The sequence below is a fragment of the Cucurbita pepo genome, chromosome 14 (assembly GCF_057944985.1).
Source record: "Cucurbita pepo subsp. pepo isolate OVF chromosome 14, ASM5794498v1, whole genome shotgun sequence".
Taxonomy (NCBI): domain Eukaryota; kingdom Viridiplantae; phylum Streptophyta; class Magnoliopsida; order Cucurbitales; family Cucurbitaceae; genus Cucurbita; species Cucurbita pepo.
The window spans coordinates 2749809-2769653 of record NC_141811.1 but is presented as its reverse complement, the minus strand read 5'-3'; the positions used below and the strand labels follow the sequence as shown (position 1 = coordinate 2769653).

General features: G+C 35.0%; 4 protein-coding genes and 1 non-coding gene across 5 annotated transcripts; 2 read left to right on the top strand and 3 right to left on the bottom strand.

The window, feature by feature from the left end:
- Positions 1 to 2704: 2704 nt before the first annotated feature.
- On the bottom strand, positions 2705 to 2868 carry LOC111810972 (U1 spliceosomal RNA). The gene has a single exon (XR_002817487.2). It is a non-coding gene; the product is annotated as a U1 spliceosomal RNA (small nuclear RNA).
- Positions 2869 to 3320: 452 nt separating this feature from the next.
- LOC111809690 (small ribosomal subunit protein uS10y) lies at positions 3321 to 4985 on the bottom strand. Its single transcript, XM_023696072.2, has 4 exons — positions 4859 to 4985; positions 4485 to 4609; positions 3896 to 4009; positions 3321 to 3732 (listed from the first exon to the last, which is right to left on the bottom strand). The coding sequence occupies exons 2-4, from the start codon at positions 4594 to 4596 to the stop codon at positions 3590 to 3592; spliced, it is 369 nt and encodes a 122-aa protein (XP_023551840.1). The 5' UTR covers positions 4597 to 4609; positions 4859 to 4985; the 3' UTR covers positions 3321 to 3589.
- A 672-nt stretch (positions 4986 to 5657) lies between these two features.
- Positions 5658 to 6703, bottom strand: LOC111809688 (DUF1442 family protein (DUF1442)). The gene is made up of 2 exons (XM_023696070.2): positions 6546 to 6703; positions 5658 to 6452 (listed from the first exon to the last, which is right to left on the bottom strand). The coding sequence occupies exons 1-2, from the start codon at positions 6600 to 6602 to the stop codon at positions 5838 to 5840; spliced, it is 672 nt and encodes a 223-aa protein (XP_023551838.2). The 5' UTR covers positions 6603 to 6703; the 3' UTR covers positions 5658 to 5837.
- Positions 6704 to 10190: 3487 nt separating this feature from the next.
- Positions 10191 to 12699, top strand: LOC111809686 (hypersensitive-induced response protein 4). Its single transcript, XM_023696065.2, has 5 exons — positions 10191 to 10518; positions 10893 to 11013; positions 11111 to 11202; positions 11754 to 11850; positions 12079 to 12699. The coding sequence occupies exons 1-5, from the start codon at positions 10324 to 10326 to the stop codon at positions 12477 to 12479; spliced, it is 906 nt and encodes a 301-aa protein (XP_023551833.1). The 5' UTR covers positions 10191 to 10323; the 3' UTR covers positions 12480 to 12699.
- A 1111-nt stretch (positions 12700 to 13810) lies between these two features.
- On the top strand, positions 13811 to 19512 carry LOC111810670 (peptidyl-prolyl cis-trans isomerase FKBP53). The gene is made up of 11 exons (XM_023697415.2): positions 13811 to 13966; positions 14318 to 14391; positions 14785 to 15020; positions 15165 to 15313; positions 16282 to 16630; positions 17003 to 17167; positions 18005 to 18290; positions 18740 to 18824; positions 18908 to 18949; positions 19047 to 19095; positions 19294 to 19512. The coding sequence occupies exons 1-11, from the start codon at positions 13954 to 13956 to the stop codon at positions 19373 to 19375; spliced, it is 1530 nt and encodes a 509-aa protein (XP_023553183.2). The 5' UTR covers positions 13811 to 13953; the 3' UTR covers positions 19376 to 19512.
- The last annotated feature ends 333 nt before the right edge of the window (positions 19513 to 19845 follow it).

Here is a 19845-nt window from a genome sequence, read left to right as displayed (position 1 = left end):
AACGAGGGCATTCTCGAACCTGTAATTTTTTAAATTTATTACAAAAAAGCAAATGGCTGACGTGGAAAAGAGGGGTTTGCTTAGAAACGGACATTCGTAGTGTTAGGTCCATCAAAGTTGAAGGTGTTTTATGTTATCTGAAATCTGGACCGTCCGTTTCATCTCCGGCCCCACGGAGAATATTCTGTCGGAGCATGTTTGACTATTGGTCAATGTACCGATTTTTTTTTTTAACTAAAATAATAAAAATTAATTTAAACAAGTCTTTTTTTTTTTTTTGCTTTAATTAAGACGTTTAATCTTGATTAATTATTGATAATGAATGAATTATATATTAATGTATTTAGAGGAATATTGGTGAGATTGAAATAATAATCAAAGGAGTAAATTGCGCGGCCACTGAGTAATGATGGATGAAAATAGCGTTGGCATTGTACAGCCCAGATTGATTGCGACGTCTTTGTGGGCCCCAGCTGCGATGACCCTAAACACGAACAAACTGTGAACACTCACTGGGGCCCACTCCACTCCTCCAAGTGGACCCCACTTTAGGGTAACGTGATTCAAACGCGTCATCACAAAAGTGGTGCGTTACTATTTGCTCTGCTCCACGCTCCTCTTCTCAACCAACTATATAACATATATGCCTTTGCCTTCATTTTTTCCTAAGTTTTTTAATAATATGTTTATCATTTAAATTTTTTTATTTTAATTTAAATATAGTTTAATTGGTCAAAATATTTATTAATAAAAATATATTAATGTATTTGGTAAATATGGAAAATAATTAAAAATAAATAAACTTGAGATTTTGTTTTGGTGGTCAAAGATGAATGAATAGTGAAATGGGTATGATTAATAAAAGTAGCAATAATAAAAAGAGGAGTATATTTAGGAATGGGAGTTGAATTGAATATGTGCATTTTAATATAAGGTAATGTAAGGCTGAAAATGGATTCGAGTAAATGAGTTGAATTGAGTTATATGCAAAAATAAATTAAAGTCCAATGTAATTAATTAGACCCACACCGTTTAACCAACTAAATTACATCTCTCGTTTTACTCCACATTCTTTACACTCCATCTTTTTATTTAAAGATAACGACCCTACATTTAGATCAATAATATTGGTATGGGTAGGACCCATCTTTTGAAATTTTTATATATTTATTGCAATTTGTACACAGGGAATGTAATCTTCATTTCCCGTCTAATTTAGCTAACAGAGATAAATCTTTCTCCGCGCCTTTTCTCATACTGTAGGTTCAATATACATATTTTTTAAAAATTATAAAAAGTATTAAATACGTTAATAAAATATTCAATTTTATGTCTAACAACGCTTACATTTTTATTTGCCCTACTTTGAAATTGGATTCAATTACCATTTTAGTCCGAACATTAGCTTCATAGCTTTTCAAAATTATTATACTTTGGTTTATGATAGATAAGTTCTCTCTCTCTCCACTAAAATAATTTAACCCACATCCAAATTGGTTTTCAACTTTTTACGGTAAATACTTACCACAAGTGATTTTTTTTATGAACAGCAGTAAAAGGCAAAGTTTCCCACAATCAGCTAAAAGTTATCTGAAAATTAATATTTACCCCAAAAAAGAAAAAGACGTAAAAAATGATGATTTTGAATTTTGATTGAACTAAAAGAAAAAGTAGATTTGATTAATGTTTGTGATGTGAATGATTACAAATTCCGATCTCTCTGAGGGATTAATTATACAGTTTAATTATTCCGATCTCACATTTCCTCGTTCAAATGGGCTTCAAATCCAAATATATTCCTTGAAATAACAACTAATTTTAAAGATATAATACGAATTACTTTTAGACTAAAGTTGATATTTTTTAAGAATAGTTTAATCTTCTAGAAACTTTTATTACATTCCTAAACTTTCATTAATGGAGTACTGATGCGGTATATAGATTCGTGTTTATCTAATATCATAACGGCTTGGCATACAATATATGTACTAAAAAAATAGACAACGTAAATTAGTTTTATAATTATTTTAACACTTGATTTTAATAAATATTTCCTAAACTTGAGCTAAATTGAAGATCAGTTAGGTACGGGCAATTTCCCATTTAACGGCAGAGTAGCGGGCCGGCGGCCCAAATCTTGCGTTTGGCAGTATATGGCCAATATTCAGGCCCATTAAGAGGCCCATATGATGTATAATAACTTTTGGGTCGAAGAGAGTAATTAAACGAATTATATTTATTTAAAATAATATATTTGAGATTTATATTTTTGATCTACCGGAAGAGATTTAAAATCTTGCCTACCAATGTGGAAGCGAGATGACGAATCTTAACGAACAAAAATAATTGATCTGCAAAATTTAGTGCTATCGCCAAAATGTGCGTACAGATTTACAGATGAACACACTGTAATAATAACTATTTAGAGAAACTAGAAGCTTAGTTTTTCATAAGAGGGAGGCTCCCGGATGAACTGTCACACGGGGATTGGCTCTCCAATGAGAGTCTAGTGGGGCTCATTTCTTCAACTATGTGCGCCATTAACTAACTCTGTGATTTAATTTAGAACCAAATACACTTTTGTTCTCGCCTAGTTAAAGAAAAATATTTTAACATTAAAACAATACTGTAACCAATAGAAATTTATCTAATCTTAAGAAAATTAAATCGATGGAAGGAAATGCTTACTTTTACTATGGACTGGGCAGGGGCCGCGCGAACGCAGGCCCCCACTGCCACAAATTATGACGTAGGCTCTGCTACTATGAGCAGACCTTGGGCGGGCACCCCTCCCCAATGTGCAATGGAGGTCACCAACCCAGGCAATGAGCCTTCTTGATCGCTCATACACCCCGTCCAGGTAAGTGAGGAATCCGTGGCTACTCCGTTTCCTTTTATACACAGTCTGTCCGTCTCATCTTCCGTCCTGTCCGATGTGGGACGAAAATAAAATATTTTGCTTTTGGAAAACTTTCACTGATTCAACTCTAAGAAGAGGTCCCTGTTAGAGAGAGCTGAAGCCCTACTCGGAAAGGAGTTTGAAAGTGTAAACTGACTTATCTTTTATATTTTAATTGAAGTGTAAATTTACTTATTTTTTATATTTTAATTGAAGTGTAAATTTAATTATTTTTATGTTTCAATTAAAATGTAAATATCCTTATTTTTTATATTTTAAGTGTAGACTACTAATCACTTAACCTTACTACAAAATCACTACCACAGCAGAAACGACTAAAATTGTTGAAGCTTAAGTTACCTCGAGAAAAAAAAAAAAAATATATGCTCGTGTGATTTACAATTGAAAGAATCGTGATGTCTGGATTTAAAGCACCGCGTATTTAAAATCTCAATTAGGACAAATGACAGCTGTTGATACAGAATCTGCATAGATAATGTAATTAACATAGTTCTAACGCAAGAAATTTTTTGGCAGGAATAGAAAACTCTCAATGTCGTTAGCTTCAACATATAATGGGAACAACTATTGCATTTAAAACGCCACAAACCCTCACAGGTATGATCCAGACTCAAAAAGTAACAACTGTCTAATGAGACTAAAAATAGGCAAAACATGAAAAGAGTGCATTCATTGATCGGCAATGGTGACCTCAACCTCCACACCAGGTTCAATGGTGATAGAGGTAATCTGCTTCACTACATCAGCAGAGCTGAAAAGGTCAATAACTCGCTTGTGGACGCGTAGCTCAAATCTGTCCCAGGTGTTGGTACCTGCAATGAAAAAACAAGTGAAGGAATTATTTCAATAAGAATTGGGATGAATTTAACGATGAAATCAACAACACACTCGGATTTAAGGTATCAATGATTTTTAGAATGGATATATCACATTGGATTAGTTCGGAAAATCATAGGTATATGGAAAACAAAGTACCTTCACCGCATGGAGATTTTCTGGTTGTAATGTGTAGAACCTTAGTGGGCATTCTTACTGGTCCTTTGACCCTCAACCTCTTGTCCTTGGCACCACGAACCAAGTCGGCACAAACTATTGATTCAAAATGATGTCAAACGAATTTCCAAAGGCGCCGATTGGAACAACTAAGAAAAACTCAACTACATGATAGGCCAACTACGCACTTTTAAGTCAATAAAGTGAGGACTTAAAATTGCAACAACATCAGGCGAAAACAGACTGCAATCCTAAGAAGTTATTTGACAGTTCCAGGATAATGTTCGGCAGTCAACAAGTAATAGGGATCCTACATCCATTCTACCCAACAATAATATCTCTCTACAATTTGTTCACGCTTATAACTAATAATCAGATCATTGCAAAAAAAAATTACCAAGTAACATCCGACTTACTTCACATCAAAGTTAACAGATAACTACAGAATCAAAGATGCAATCTCATTTGAGTGCCATATTAACTTAATTACAATTTAAAAAAAAAAAAAAAAAACAACAACAAAACTAATCCAAAGTACACAAAATATATATATATATATATATATATATACCTTTTTCGAGATTCTTAACATTTTTGGAGGAGAGCGTAATCCTGATCTTATGAATTTGCTCTTGCGTATCTTCTAAGCCTGCCTTAGTCGGTTTCATTGCTGCGTACGCCATACTTCCGGTAATCCTGAATGTCCAAAACAAATATGTTGAACGAACACAACAATGTTTTGAATATTGGCAAAAATAATTCAACCACAGGAGTCAAAAACAAAAATGGAGGTGAAATAGATAACCTAGTTTTATAACTTGTACACATTAAGAATTCTCATCATAATGAAGCAAAAGTTATGGTCTTAATAACTATACAATACAATAAACAATAAGCAATGTAGATAACAACAAAAAACAAAACTGCAAAGTTCAAAAGAGAAACCTGGGACGGCGGTTGAGCAGCAAATCTCTACGATTGAGTTTCCAGCAGCCTCTCTCCGAAGAAATGGAGCGAGAGTGCCGCCGTTGCAATTTATATGATTCTGTGGCGATGATGTTTACAATTAGGGTTTTTCTTAAAATGGGCTGGCGCGGTCGGTCGGGTCGGGTCGGGTCTATCGTTCGGTATTTGAGGCCCACTAAACTCGGGCCCTTTTTGTTTTGTTTTGAGCCCTTTTTTTTTTTTTTTTTTTGTTTGGAACCTGGGTACTTTGATACTTGTATTTAAATGGAGGATATCGTTCTCAATTTCAACCTGGGTACTTTGATACTTAGTATTTAAATTCTCTCTTTGGCCCTACAAAAATTTCGAAGTAAATAAGAAGTACACCGCACTCGAATGAGAGTGACCGTGAAGATATAAATAGTTGAGAAAAGCTTAAAATAATTAAAATTACTATTTATGCTAACCATGTTCAATAGTTCAATCATGATAACTTCAAAATTGAGTGTGTTTATCTAAAACAATTCTATATTAGACAACCTCCTAAAAGAGTTTATAAGGAACACAAAGAAAAAACAGACCATATTAAAAAGATTTGATTTATGGGATAGTTTTCATTCTTAGTATAATGAACAAGTAGGTAACGTAGTTATGTTGCAGTAGTATTATTAAATAATTATGCATAGAAGATATAGAAATTATTTGAATATTATTGTCCTAAAGATTAAAATGATGCGACAAAGATGGAAAACTTTCTACAGAGATATTAATTCAAATGAAATAATTAATGATACCAAAGTAAAAAAAATTAACTTCTAATATAATTTCTCCCATCATTGCTATATACATTTGAAGGATTTTACTAATTATCTCAATAAGCCCTAAGACTTCAAAATAAAAAAGAAAAAATTACTCCATTTTCCCGTCTTCCCAACAGAGATTATGAAATTAAAATATAAAAAAAATTATAAAAAGAAACTCAGGCTTGAATGACTTTCCCCTGTGGAAGCCTAACCCTAAAGACATGTTCTTCTCCGGTGCATTTATCCACCTTCACAACCCACTGGCTCCTCCTCCTCCTCCTCCCATCACCGCCGGACTTCGATACCTCCGCCCCCACTTTCGTCACCATCAGCCCTTTCCCGATCGGCAAAAGATGCGTTGTCGATCCACCGGACCACCCTCCAACAGATCTTTTGCTCATCGCGTTAAAACCCACCACCACGGTAGCGCGTTGACTATTCTTCCTCGATCTAACGACATCAAGCACCGCCACGTGGCTGTCCAGATTACAGTCGATCAAAACAAAATCCACCTCTCTGTAATGGGTTCTGATAACCCTCTCAGCTTCTCCCACGACAAACTCGATTCCGTTATACGATTCAACTCCGAGAATTTGTTGCGAGAGACGAAGATCTTCCTGCCGTGGAATTACACAGACAACTCGGCCGCCGGTCTGTCGGGCCGCCGCAGCAAGTGCTAGAATCTTATGGTCGGCGGATGTTTCATATGCGACAACCATTAACTGCGCGTTGTTTCCAGCAGCCATAGCTGAAATGAACTCAGCAACGTCAGGTTCGTTCACTTTTTGACCCTGAAACATAACCAAATTATTAGATCACTAATTTCAGTTAAGCTGAAAGGGGTGAAAGGAACGTATTGGGTTTATGGTATTGTTTGTTCTTACCATTTTGAGGGTGTTGAGGAAGGCTTCAGTGGCGTTCTCAGCAGACCAGCTAGCCATTGGGTGCTTTGTTTCTGTGTGTGTTCAGGTAATTGTGATGCTTGTGGCTCTCCGGGCTTACCTCAAGGCTTGTTTATATAGGGAGAGGAATCCAAGAAGATTGTACTCAAGGCAACTGCTTGCCAGCCCCATCTGCTTGTGGTTAAAACAATAATACTCTCTATCCAAATAATTTGTGGGCCCCTCCTTTTATTTTAACTAAATTTTCTACATCCATTTAACAAAATACAACATATTTTAATCATATATATTGATGGTTATTGCATTGGTACACCGGGGTCTATTTTATTTGTTCAACGAATCGTTTCGTATCAAATTATTATATGTTAGAGATTTTGAACTTTAGAAGAGCTTGTATCTGGATTGACATAATTCAGCTAAATTATGCTTGAATTGGTTGAAAGATAGATTTGTTAAATGAAATAATGGTTTAAGAATGCAAATGGGATATTACCTAGAAATATGATAGTTTAAGATAGGAGGTTTCCTTGCAACAACGTGAGACGTTGATCATCGAAAAAAGAAAAGGAATAAATATTGTTAGTCCGTCTTAAATTTTTGAAGAAACACGATGACCCAGAAATTGATTAGTTACCTGTAAATGTCTTGATTTTGAGGGACAAAGGGAACTTTCATAACGTATTATGCTATAAATGTGATACTAAGTTCTTGTGTCAATAATTTATGGGGGCAAAATCAGACCCACCCGCATGTTAGCCGAGGCAGCAGGGAAACCCAATTTGTCAATTTTTAATATGTAAAATTTTGAGGATAAAGTTTTTTTTTTTTTTTTTTTTTTTTAACGTTAAATAATGCAAAAACTTTATGTTAATATTTATTGATTTGATGTCCTGCTATGTACGGGTTGTCACGACACTAGTACATATTTGCACATGATCGTCATAATTGAATAATGCTCGTATTCATGTGGGTTAATATATTAATAGTTGATCTTAGTTTATTTATAAAGTATATATAATTAAATTGGTTGATTAAATATTTTACATAATGTAATATATAATAATTATAAAAAAAATGAAATTGCACATTGGAGCGGTAAAAAATGTAAATAAAAATGGGGGAAGGGGTGATTTGAAATTAAGGAAGTCAGTTTTTGTGTCCCCATGAAAGGCATGCAATAGATCTAGATCAGATCAGTTTGCTTCCCTTACAAAGGACATTGTCCGAACAAAGCAAGCCCATGATATGAACACTTTCCAGTCATCTTGTCTCTCTCTCTCTCTCTCTCGTCATTTTCTCTCTCTTCAATTACGAGAATGCCCTCGTATTATGGGCAGTGCTTGCTTGGAAGATGGTGCACATGCAGAGCAGCCATACGAGTCCAATAAAAACAAAGGGGTTTTTGATTCTTGAGTTATGAATCTTGTAATGATTTGATGTTGTTTGAGTCTATATGGTGTCTGTTGGATTCCTTGAATTTGGGTTAGAAATTAGAGTTCGAAAGTGATGGGAAATGGGTGAGTGCATGGGTTAGAGATGAACGAGTCATGGGTCTCACGAGAAGACATGTTCTATATTTAATATGTGAGATTCCACAATAACTAAAAAGAATAATGAAACATTTTTTTTATATGGATGTGAAAACTTCTGTCTGAGTATATGTGTTTAAAATTTTTGTGTTAAATGAAAGTGTTCATGGATTTATAATAAAATTATAATAAAAAAATACACTCTCCGTTGATATGAAACTTATTGGAGAAACCCAAAGCAAAGTTATGAGAACTTATACTCAAATTGGACAATATCATACCATTGGGGAGAGAGACGTCCATGCTTATTTATTGGGCCAATTTCGTTCCTTTCTTATTCGTTTTTTTTTTAATTGTGGTATTAACTAAATTGAATACGTCTCTTTAATATTTTTTGATACAGTATAAAAAAATATATAATTATTTAGCCTTACACGTCAATATAGTATCATTATAAGAAGCAAGTAAAGGTAAATAATCGGAGAGACATATATATAATGGTCGTTGTGATTAAATTAACATATAAACGGCTCATTCAAGCCTAAGTTTATTTAATTAAAACGAGGAAAAAATAGTTTAATCTATTTAAAAAACAGTATAGGGCAGAAAAATATTCCCATAGACACGCTAGAATGCTTCATATTTTGATGGTCATGTCTATTATTTTAACTTGTTTGAATGAATAAACAATTGAAATATTTTTATTTTTTAAAAACTAATTAATTTTATTGAGCGGCTGAATCATAAGCGAAGAAATCTAATTCAACGCCCACGTGCACTGCGCACGACAGCGCAGGAGGTGGAAATAATAGCCAGGAAAGTTGAAGTTTTATAATAACATTTTATTTAATATTATGCGACAATAAATATTAAATATGAAATAAGGGATGCAAGTGTGCCAATAAAATAAGAGATACGATAACCTATAAATGATTGTTACAAAATATTCGATTCCATTTAGTTTTTAAATATTTTTCTATTTTCCTCATCTCACCAATTTTAAATTTACGTTGGATTGCCAACATTATCTAAATGGTTTTAATTTAATTATCATCACACTATATTACTTATTGAATTATTAACGAATATTAAATAAAATAGCTTCAGAATTAAATTGTTTCAAATTTTAAAATTAATAGATAAAATATTTGTAAATAGTTAAGTAAGTATATATTTTGTGCCTATCTCGAAGATATATAAAGATTAGGTTAAATGTATATTTTAGCCGTATTTATTTCAATTAAGTCATTGGTTTAGTCTTTTATTTTTTGTTTTATTTTAATGAAGTAATTACAATAATTAAATATAAAATTTATAGAATATTTTATAACGAGTTTTGCCTACCAAACATTTGAAAGTCAAATTTATACCGCAACAATCAATTTCAAGTCAATAAAATTAATTATACTAAGTTATAAATAAAATTTAAATATTTTATTAAGTAAAACATTATCAATTTATTTATTTATTCTTTTTAAATTCAACGATGGAGGGATTAATTCCGATTCCGTCGACCTAACTTGGTCAAATTAGGCTGTATTTTATTTTAGCATGAATATATATATATATTATTTAATATTTGAGTTTTGTTTTCAATTTAATTGTCCTAATTTCTTAATATTTTCTAATTTAATTTTGTATATTTTAACAATTTCAATAGAGTTATTGTGTTGTTGTATGTGAATATTAAAATTGACTTAATGATAAAGTTAGTATAATATTGGTTGGATTAAAAAAGTAATTATTTTTTTTAAAAAATATTAAGCTTCAATTTATTAGACCTAATTAAATTGTGTGAATTTAACATTAACAATATTAATATTCGAGGAAGGGAAATTCAAACCATAAACATATAAAATTATTTAATATTTTTAAAAAGAGATTTCATTGTATGGCACTCAACACCCTCAAAATGATTTGTATATTTGAAGTTATTTACAAAATATATAAAATAAAATACTAATCGAACCCTCTTAAATAAGAATATTTCTACCCAGCCACGCCACGTCGGACTGACAGGCAAGCATTCCACGTCAAACTGGATTCCATGTCGGCGATTAGCAGAAATAGTGTAGAAAAAAAAGAAATATCTGGTTATTATTCTGTCTTGTGGACGCAAATTTCGTTTGAAGTTTGAACGATCGTAACCTATTGTGCAGCTGAGTTACCGGGTTTCTAAGTCTACCGGAGTCAACGGCGGAGTTTTGCGGATAAGGCGGAGAGAGTTTTCGATGGGGAATACGAATTGTGTATTGTTTGGTTGCGTGGGGCAAGCGAGTGTGGGGGTAGTGGAGAGATGGGGAAGGTTTGAAAGATTGGCTCCGCCCGGGCTCCATTTCTTTAACCTTTTCGCCGGCGAGTGCCTCGCCGGTATACTCTCCACCAAGATTTCTTCCCTCGATGTTCGCATTGAGACCAAGACCAAGGTATCTCCTCCATCATTTTTCAATTTTTTTTCCTTTGGCGGTCGTAATTTCAAGTTTTATAGCCCGGATTTTTGGGGCTTTGTTTAATTCTCAAATGATCTTTGTTCTGCGATCCTTTTGATTTCGTTCATCTTCGTTATATGTGAATTTGTAGATGTCTGTTCTAATTTACTTCGAATTTAGAGTTTCTTGTACTGGAATTAATGTTGTAGCTTGACGGACTGTAAATGGGGTTTACCGAATAGAACAAATAAGAAAGAACTGAGGTTTGGATGATACTATTCGAGAAGGAATTGATGTGTTTCTGAACGTGGATTTGTGGCCAATTTGAGTAATTTGGTTCATGATCGTTAATTCTGAGCTTTTTGCTGCAGGACAATGTCTTTGTGCAATTGCTGTGTTCAATTCAGTACCGAGTCATCAAAGAAAATGCTGATGATGCATTTTATGAGTTGCAAAATCCTCAAGAACAAATTCAGGCTTATGTGTTTGATGGTATATGCTTTGATTTCACAGTCACTATTTAGCTCTATAATTCCTTTTTTCATGGGTTGATTAGTGCTAACTAATGCATTTTGGATATTCATTGAAGTGGTTCGTGCCGTTGTCCCAAAAATGAATTTGGATGAGCTCTTTGAACAAAAGGGCGAAGTTGCTAAAGCTGTATCAGAGGAACTTGAGAAGGTGACTTTCCCTTCATTATGTTTCTCCTCACTTGAATTATCCCTCCAAACCAGAGACACATTTTGGCCGACTTTTAGCTTTTGGATGTCATGCTGTTTCGTTTAACCTGCGTTTCATTCATTTCCATTTTTTTGCACCAAATCATGTGAAATCTTTTATTTATAAGAGCTGTCTAGATTGTGCAGAAAAATGAATTATAGAAATTTGAGATTATGTAGCCTATATTTACTTGGTAGATTTTTTATTTGTAGAACTATGTGTAACTTGGAATGTATGCTTCGAATATGTATGTTCAAGCTTCGAATATATATGGCCACTGGATCCCTGTCAGCATTTACAAAATATGTAGTATTCTTAAGTACTCTGCGTTATACCCGTTTCGGTAACTTTCGTTGATTGCAGCCTAGAAAAATTGTAAATGCTTCTCGTTTATTTTCATCATGATTAGCCTATAATATAATTATTTGGTGCATCTTAGATATATAATTTGGTTGGGACCTCCTAAAATGACCGACATAAAGATTTCAACACATATTCACCCTCTGAATCAGGTGATGGGAGATTATGGATACAATATCGAGCACATTCTAATGGTCGATATAATACCAGATGCTTCTGTGCGCAGGGCAATGAATGAGATTAATGCAGGTAATGATCTTAGTCATTTTGTTTGTCATATCATATAGGAAGGGCCCTTGTTCCTCTGCCAAAACATGCCTTGTCCATTATTTCCTGGTGGAGCCAACAGACCCTGCTCTCCTTCTGAATGGGCATTGCATGGACTATCATATAATCTTCACTTTTCAAAATTTTGTTTGCCTCCTCTCTATTATGAGATCCTCAGCTTTGTAGGGTACTTTTTTTTTTTTGCTATAGCTCAAAGGCTTCAACTTGCAAGTGTATACAAAGGCGAAGCGGAGAAGGTGCTCGTAGTCAAGAAGGCAGAAGCTGAAGCTGAAGCAAAATACCTAGGCGGTGTCGGTGTGGCAAGGCAGAGACAAGCGATCACCGATGGTCTGAGAGAAAATATCTTGAACTTCTCTCATAAGGTGGAAGGTACCTCAGCCAAAGAGGTCATGGATCTGATCTTGATCACTCAATATTTTGACACCATCAAGGACCTCGGGCATTCCTCAAAGAACACGACTGTATTCATACCACACGGTCCGGGCCATGTTAGAGATATCAGTGGCCAAATACGCAACGGGATGATGGAGGCTGCCAGCGCCCAGGCAGGGCTCACAAATGATGAGATGAACATCAATTTACTTCAATGATTCATCAGGCACCATGTATACTTATCTCTTCATCTCATCAACTTTTGTGAAGAGCGTGCATATCAATATAAAGGTTTGTAGAATCAATATATTTGTTTTGTTTTGATGTATAGAGAGAGGGTTCGAGGGTTAATGTTCAATAAGCTGGAAAAATGTTTCTTCATGTAGTGGTTCTTATTACCACTTGATACTCCTATCTACAAATTTAAATGTTCTGTAATTGCATTGTCTCACACCTTACGCCTGAGATATTAGCTTTTAGGTTTTGAGTGACCTGGCTGAGATACGTGCTCCTCGTTGCGGGGAAAGCAAACATTGAGTTGTAGTCTTGCTGTTTGTCGCCACGTCACATCGACCTTCTTGGCAATGTCCCATGCATAAAGATCGGTGAGTCCATAACATGAAGTGAGAGGTAGAACCCGAGCTAGCAAACCAGTGTCACTTTCAAAACCATACTTTCTATAGCTAATATATGTCTAATGAGGTGTTAGACGAACACGACTTTCCACAATGGGATATTGTCCACTTTGAGCATAAGCTCTCATGGTTTTGCTTTGGGTTTCCCCAAAAGGCCTCACAACAATGGAGAGAGTATTTTTTTATTATAAACCCATGATTATTCCCTAAATTAGTCGATGTGGGACTTTCATTATTCAACACCTCCCCTCGAACAAAGTACGCCTCCCCTTAATTGAGGCTCGACTCTTTGTCTTAGTCATTTTTTACTATGCCTTCGAGGAGGATCGACTCCTTTTCTTTTAGAGTCCTTTGTTCGACATTTGAGGATTTACTGATCTATTGACACGACTAAGTTTAGAGCATGACTATGATACCATGTTAGACGAACACGTCTCTCTTCATTGGTATGAGGCATTTTGGGGAAGCACATAGCAAAACTATGAGAGCTTATGCTCAAAGTAGACAATATCATACCATTGTGGAGACTCGTGTTCGTTTAACAATGAGAACGCATAGCGAAACCATGCTGCATTTCAAATACCTCGTTGGGCATTAGGGACCAAGTGACAAGACCACGATCTTTAGATTTGTAAAGGATTATATTATTCTATTGGAATTAAGTTCTAAAATGGCACACCGAGAAATTATTTTATGATAAGTTGGTATAATTAATTAATATAAATATTATGTTAACCCAAACAAAATTCCTAGGGAGTAGAATACTCAATTGAAAAAAAAAAAACATCTTAATTATAATTTTCAAAAAGAAATAAAAAACGTCTTTTCAAAAGGTAAATAATTAGTTAGAGACTAAGAGTAAGAGTACATTTTTTTCCCCCCAAAATAAGAAAGTTACTGCCGTAAAATACAAATGGACATCCGCCAGTTTAAAAAAAGGCGCACAACGGCAGCAAAAAAACGCGGCTACTCAGGGTTTAAGAAAGCAGAGCGGTCGTCGTCTAGGGTTTTAGAGAAAGCTTCATTCAACTTCAACCAATATTCTCCCGTCTGATAAATGGGTTTCTGGGGTATGTTTCCATTTCAATTCCATCTTTATCACTTTCATTTACTTGTGCGTTGAAATCCCTGGTTCCGCATCGTCTTAATTGTGCAACTTAAGTTGAATGGTTTAACATCATCTCTCTGTCGAGTGCCGCGATGAAGTATTTGTTCGTCGCTGTTTCTCTTCTATTTCTTAGCATCTAACAGCCCGGCGGAGTAGTTTATTGTTTGTAGTGTTTGGATAGATTTTACTTCTTCAAAGGGGAATCGTGAATTGCGCATAATGTGAATTCTTCTTTTGTGCGTGCATGTGTATTTTTGGTTTGGCTTTCAGTACTCACGCATGTTTATATCTTCTGTTATTTTGCTTGTTCTAGGCATTGAAGTGAAACCAGGCAAACCGTACCCTTACCATTCTGATAACGTGCCGGGAAAACTCCGGATAACTCAGGTTTGTTGGGTGCTGACGCCTTTCTGGAGATGAAAATTTATTAGGGTTGTTGATAGATTCAATTTCAATGTATCCTATATGTGGAGTGGGCATGTTGCGATGACATTATATTATTTCATTTGAAATTTATTGTTTCAACGCCCAAGTCGACGGGATTTTTTTTGTCTTCTTTTTTTTCCAATTTGAGCCCATTTGATTTTGGGGCACGCCACTTCTGCACTATGATTTTGATTTTTTAATCTGGTAATACTATAGTGGTTTTTTGCTGTGAGCCAATGAATTATTTTGGATTTTAATTTGCGTTGCTTAATCATATGAACATGATGGAATTTTCTTACTTCGTTACCTTTTGAGATGTCCTTAATTTTGTTGTCATTTCTTAAAACAATCCAGGCAACTTTGGGACCTGGCTCATCGAAAGAGAGAAGCATCATTCAGTGTTCTGTTGGTCAGAAGAGTCCAATTTTTTTGTGCTCTTTGATACCAAATAAGATTGAATCATGCCCCTTGAATCTTGAATTTGAGGAAGATGATTTGATAGCCTTCTCAGTTATTGACCCACAAAGCATCCATCTCTCTGGTTATTTTGTAGCCAACGAGGGAAATTTCATCAGGGATGACTATGAGTCGTATCCTTTTTATAATTTTTTTAACCACAGTTACAAAATCTATTATTTCTTGAGAATTTTTATTTTCGAATAAGAAGTTTTGGACATATCTGGTCGAATTTTTTTGGCACGCTTATTTTGTCATTTTCTTACTACAATGTGAAGTGATTCTTTTGGGGAAGACATCGCGGAAACAGATACCGAGGATTCATCAGAGTATGACACTGGAGATGAATACGATGATGAATTCATTGATGACGACGATGATGACTATCCTGGGATGTTCCCAACTTCGCCAGTTAACAAAAGTGGAGGTAATTTGAAACTTCTACAAACTTTCTGGTGCACCAATTGCTTGCCACTCTTTTCACATTGTTTCAATTGGCACTTGACATTTTTTCAAAATAATAGGCTGTTTAAGTTGATGCTAATGTTACAAGGGCGAAGAACCGCATCTCTCAGTAATTTGATTTGAAATCTGAACTGCCTGAGAAGATTAGTTTTAAATTCTCCACACGGTCGAGAATTCTATAAAGGTTCAATACCCATGAGAGAATTAAAAAAAAAAAAAAAAATTGTGCCTGATCTTAATTATCATTCCCAATCCCATGCTTCTTGTGAACTTTTAAGGATCAGTACTGGATAGTGAATACCTTTTAATACACTGCAATTCTGCTTGGACGATTTGGGAAGCTTGTATATTTATTTTTGCAGTCTTATGGGCCATGCCGAATTTAGGATTTTATGGTCTTCCTTGGTTCTAGCTGCATAATGGTAGTTTTGGAATGTGGAGGAATAGAAGAATCATTAAACGTAGGAGAGAAGTCAGTAGGTCTGGAAATAGGCGCAGTTTGATTATTTTGGTTGGTTGTCTCTTTCCATTTTCTAAAGTCCTCTTCTAACTATTTTTGACTTTACAACTTCTGTCCTATCAACTTTTGCTAGGTATGGTTGCAAATGTTGCATAAAATAAAAAATTTATCATGTGGGAGTAGACTTATTTGGACATATCTTGGATGCAAATTGTATGATTGCATTTCAAACAAACATGGTACAGTGAATAATTTACGAAGTATCAGATTTCACTTCTTAATCACAGTAAAATATTTGGACTTAATATTATTTGTACTATGGTTTTAGTATGTTGTTGCTGCTAAATCTTTTTGGTTACAGCCATGCTAAACTTTACTGTCTTTACTTATCCTAAGTTCGTTTTTAAAGTCTAGCATTTTTGGTTCTAATGCTTAATTTAAGTGTTTGTTTTCTTTACCATGTTTGCTAGTTGTAATTGAGGAGATAGTGGATGATGAAAAATCCAATGATGCCAATGGTCAAGCTAAAGAAGTGAAGAGAACTAAGTCCAGTGACTCTGAAGATATTAGGAACTCTCAGCGTCAAGTTGTGCTGAAAAGGAATGTGGGAAAAGCTATTTCAGAAAGTGAAGATGAAGATGGATTTCCAATTTCTACCAAAAGCAAGAGCAAAGCGAATATGCAGAAATTAGAACCAGAGCAGGAACAAAAAGGTCCCAGTACAGGGAATGTGAAGGAGGCAAAAGCAAAAGATGGCAATGATGCTTCTAGCTTGAAAAGAAAAGTTGAAAACGATGAGCAAGTTGATCATATGGAAAGGTGAGATGAACTAAGTAATCAGTTGTACAGCTCAATTTCTTAGGTTGGGCTTGCAGGGTGTTAACAGTGCAAGATTGGGTGGGTTTCCCCCCCCCCCCCCCCCCCCCCCCCCCCCCCCCCCCACTAATGCATTAGTCCCCATCATTGCCGAATTTTTTGTTTTATGAGGAAAAGTGGGGATAGAATTCCCATCAGCTGGTTACTCTAGTTAAATCTCCGGTTGGGTAAGGACAATAAATGTAGTTTTATCCCTGACTTCAATCACATTGCTATTTAACAAAATAGTTTGATTATACTTTTTATTCAGTCATCTCGATAGCCTGTAATCTTTTAATCTATTTTCTCATGTTGGAAATTCAATAATGATGTCAGGAAAAAGAAAAAGAAGCAGAAAAAAAAGGTAAAAGAAGTAAAAGCTCTGGAAACTGGTAATGATGGTAATATGGGGAGCGAAAAGCCACCAGCGGAAGTTGAGAGTGCAGCTGTTAATCCAACTTCTGATGGAGATGAGAATGGCAAAAAGCTATCTAAACAGAGGTGCATATTTCAATCTCATTCTACTGTTTTTTAATAATATATGTGAAGACGATTACATAGCAAGAATGTAATTCTTTGCATCATGAGATTCACGCACGATCTAGGCCCGGATCTCTTTGTGGGCTCTGCAGCTTACATTATACTTCATGACTATGTTAACCTATTATTTTTTTCACAACTGCAGTAATTATGAAATATATGCCTTTTCTAAGAATAAAAAAACCAACTTTGAACAGTAAGGACTATATTAAAAGACAACTCCGTATACCAATCTACAAAACGAGGCTTCAGTTGGATGATTCAACGTCAATTGCAGTTAGAGTTTTTTTGTACACCTCAAGAAAGGCATATTAATGGACCAAACTTCATTTCTTCGACTCCAACCCAGACCCTTCATTTTCTTCGAAAATCTTCTATTTCCCAACCAAATACACTATAAAGTTGCAAAGAGAATGGTTTGCCGGAAAATTCTAATGGGTGCACCATCGCCTCTTTCATGGAACAATAATTCCTATCAGAAGCCAGGTGAGTACCAACAATGTTTCAGAGCCAACTTCAAAACGAGGTAAGTCATCACCATAAAATTGAACCTTCCAAAAACTTTGCAAAGAAAAGGGACTGAAGAGAAGGAGGAACCATGCAAGAAAGGTCAAGATGTTGAGAATTCTATTTTTCCTTTTTTAATGAGTACTTCTCTGCGTTATGAACTGACATCTATGTTATTTTGGATAAAGCTGAAATTTGACAAGATTTCCATGCTACAGCTTGCTATTATTCTTCAGCAGTTCTCCTTCATTGTTACTAGATAACTGAAACTTTAGCTGGCCATGTGAATAGGGATGCCTCGACTCACATGGACGTTGCTGATGGTGAAAATCAGAAGGAAGATGAGCAAAAAAAGAAGAAAAAGAAGAAGGAGAAGAAGAGTAAGGAGACTGAAATTGGATCAAAATCTGATGAACTAACGAAGACAGCAGGAGGTCAGAGTAAGTCAGCTTTGAGTTCAAAAGAGAAGGAAAAAGAATCCAAATCATCTCGAGTGAGAACTTTTGCTAATGGGTTGGTTATTGAGGAGGTAGCCATGGGTAAACCAGATGGTAAAAGAGCTTCACCTGGAAACCAGGTACTGTTTAAAGTCTATTTACTTTTATGAATGAGCTTTTTTCCCAATGCTTGGAGAACGTTACATGTCTAATCCCATTTCTAGGCATCCTAGGCATCGACTTTCTCATCTTCAAACTTAGCCTAGCATGGGGTCTGTCTGCAGATAAGCTGACAAGCCATGCAATTCTGACTTTTGGCATTTTTCGTTACTTATGGATGCTTCTTCATGCCCTATTATTACATACTAAAATTGAACTCGTGTTTAGAATTTAGATGCGAACGGTAGGACTTAGTGCCACTTGGGTTTAGAATTTAGATGCGAATGGTAGGACTTAGTGCCACTTCATTCATTATCACTGTAAGATGAAAACCATTACACTAGATATTTCAAAATTGTGGATGGATAGATTACGATGTGACATAATTTCCTTGTATTTCAACGAAGAAAGATGTTTTCTCTGATTTCAGGTTAGTGTTCACTATATTGGGAAGCTAAAGAACGGCAAAATATTTGATAGTAATGTTGGAAGGGCACCATTCAAATTCCGCTTAGGTAATTTTGGGTTTATATGGTGTATCTTTTTATCTATCAATCAAAGTTAGTCTAAATTATAAGTTAATGTGGTATTGCTGCAGGTCTGGGACAGGTTATTAAGGGATGGGATGTCGGGGTTAATGGTAATCGTTTGAACGGCCTAATATTGACCACTTTTCCCCCCTCTTTCTTTCATGAGTTGAATTTCGTCCAAATATTGATTTTACTGGATCCTTTCAGGTATGCGAATTGGGGATAAAAGGAGATTGACAATCCCTCCATCAATGGGGTATGTAACTCTCAAACATAGTTTTCTCACCAGTTTTTCTGTATAAACATAATTAAGGAGTCAGGTTAACGTAATTTTGGTGCCCGCTACTACTGTTCATGTGTATGCTTAATTTGGGACGATACGATCTGTAATTTTCATTAGAATTACATTTGTTTGTTTTCTTTTTTATAAAGATAATTGTATTGGTGGATGCAGTTATGGGGCTGCGGGAGCTGGTGGGAAGATTCCGCCGAATTCTTGGCTTACTTTCGATGTTGAACTGGTTGGTGTCCGCTGAATTGCATCATCCACAATATGTATATTAGAGCACAAGTCTTTCTAAATCAAAATTTTGTCTCCATTTTTTTAGTTGCCATCAATCTCAAAAATTGAAGTGAACCTATCAAGTTTTATTATTTATTCTGATTTGAGATACCCCTTGATCATTAGACAAGTATTTTGTTTATTGTTTTAATGCTTTTCATTCTCCTAAGATCACAGGAATTCAAAAAGAAAAATGGCGGGAATATCATAGTAACAACTTGCCATTTTCTTTCTATTATTTAGTGCCAAAAATCGGCAATTCTTATTAATTCTGTTTTTTTTACTGTATTGTTGAGTTAAATCAATTTACCTATGCCAAAGTGATCTCACGTTGTACCAAAAGAAAAAATATTTTTACCTAATGAATGCAGTAATTCATATGATCAGGTCAAGGAGTAGCTGTAGTAATATGATACAAGAATTATTGGATTGACAAATATCATA

Coding starts and splice junctions, on each gene's coding strand:
- LOC111809686 (XM_023696065.2), top strand. CDS start 10,324: ATGGGGAATACGAATTGTGTATTGTTTGGTTGCGTGGGGCAAGCGAGT. Junction 11,014..11,110: donor TCAGGCTTATGTGTTTGATG/GTATATGCTTTG, acceptor TATTCATTGAAG/TGGTTCGTGCCGTTGTCCCA. Junction 11,851..12,078: donor AATGAATGAGATTAATGCAG/GTAATGATCTTA, acceptor TTTTTGCTATAG/CTCAAAGGCTTCAACTTGCA.
- LOC111810670 (XM_023697415.2), top strand. Junction 15,021..15,164: donor ATCAGGGATGACTATGAGTC/GTATCCTTTTTA, acceptor TACAATGTGAAG/TGATTCTTTTGGGGAAGACA. Junction 18,291..18,739: donor GAGCTTCACCTGGAAACCAG/GTACTGTTTAAA, acceptor CTCTGATTTCAG/GTTAGTGTTCACTATATTGG.
- LOC111809690 (XM_023696072.2), bottom strand. CDS start 4,596: ATGGCGTACGCAGCAATGAAACCGACTAAGGCAGGCTTAGAAGATACG. Junction 4,010..4,484: donor TGTTAAGAATCTCGAAAAAG/GTATATATATAT, acceptor TTGAATCAATAG/TTTGTGCCGACTTGGTTCGT. Junction 3,733..3,895: donor AAAATCTCCATGCGGTGAAG/GTACTTTGTTTT, acceptor TTTTCATTGCAG/GTACCAACACCTGGGACAGA.
- LOC111809688 (XM_023696070.2), bottom strand. CDS start 6,602: ATGGCTAGCTGGTCTGCTGAGAACGCCACTGAAGCCTTCCTCAACACC. Junction 6,453..6,545: donor TCCTCAACACCCTCAAAATG/GTAAGAACAAAC, acceptor GTTATGTTTCAG/GGTCAAAAAGTGAACGAACC.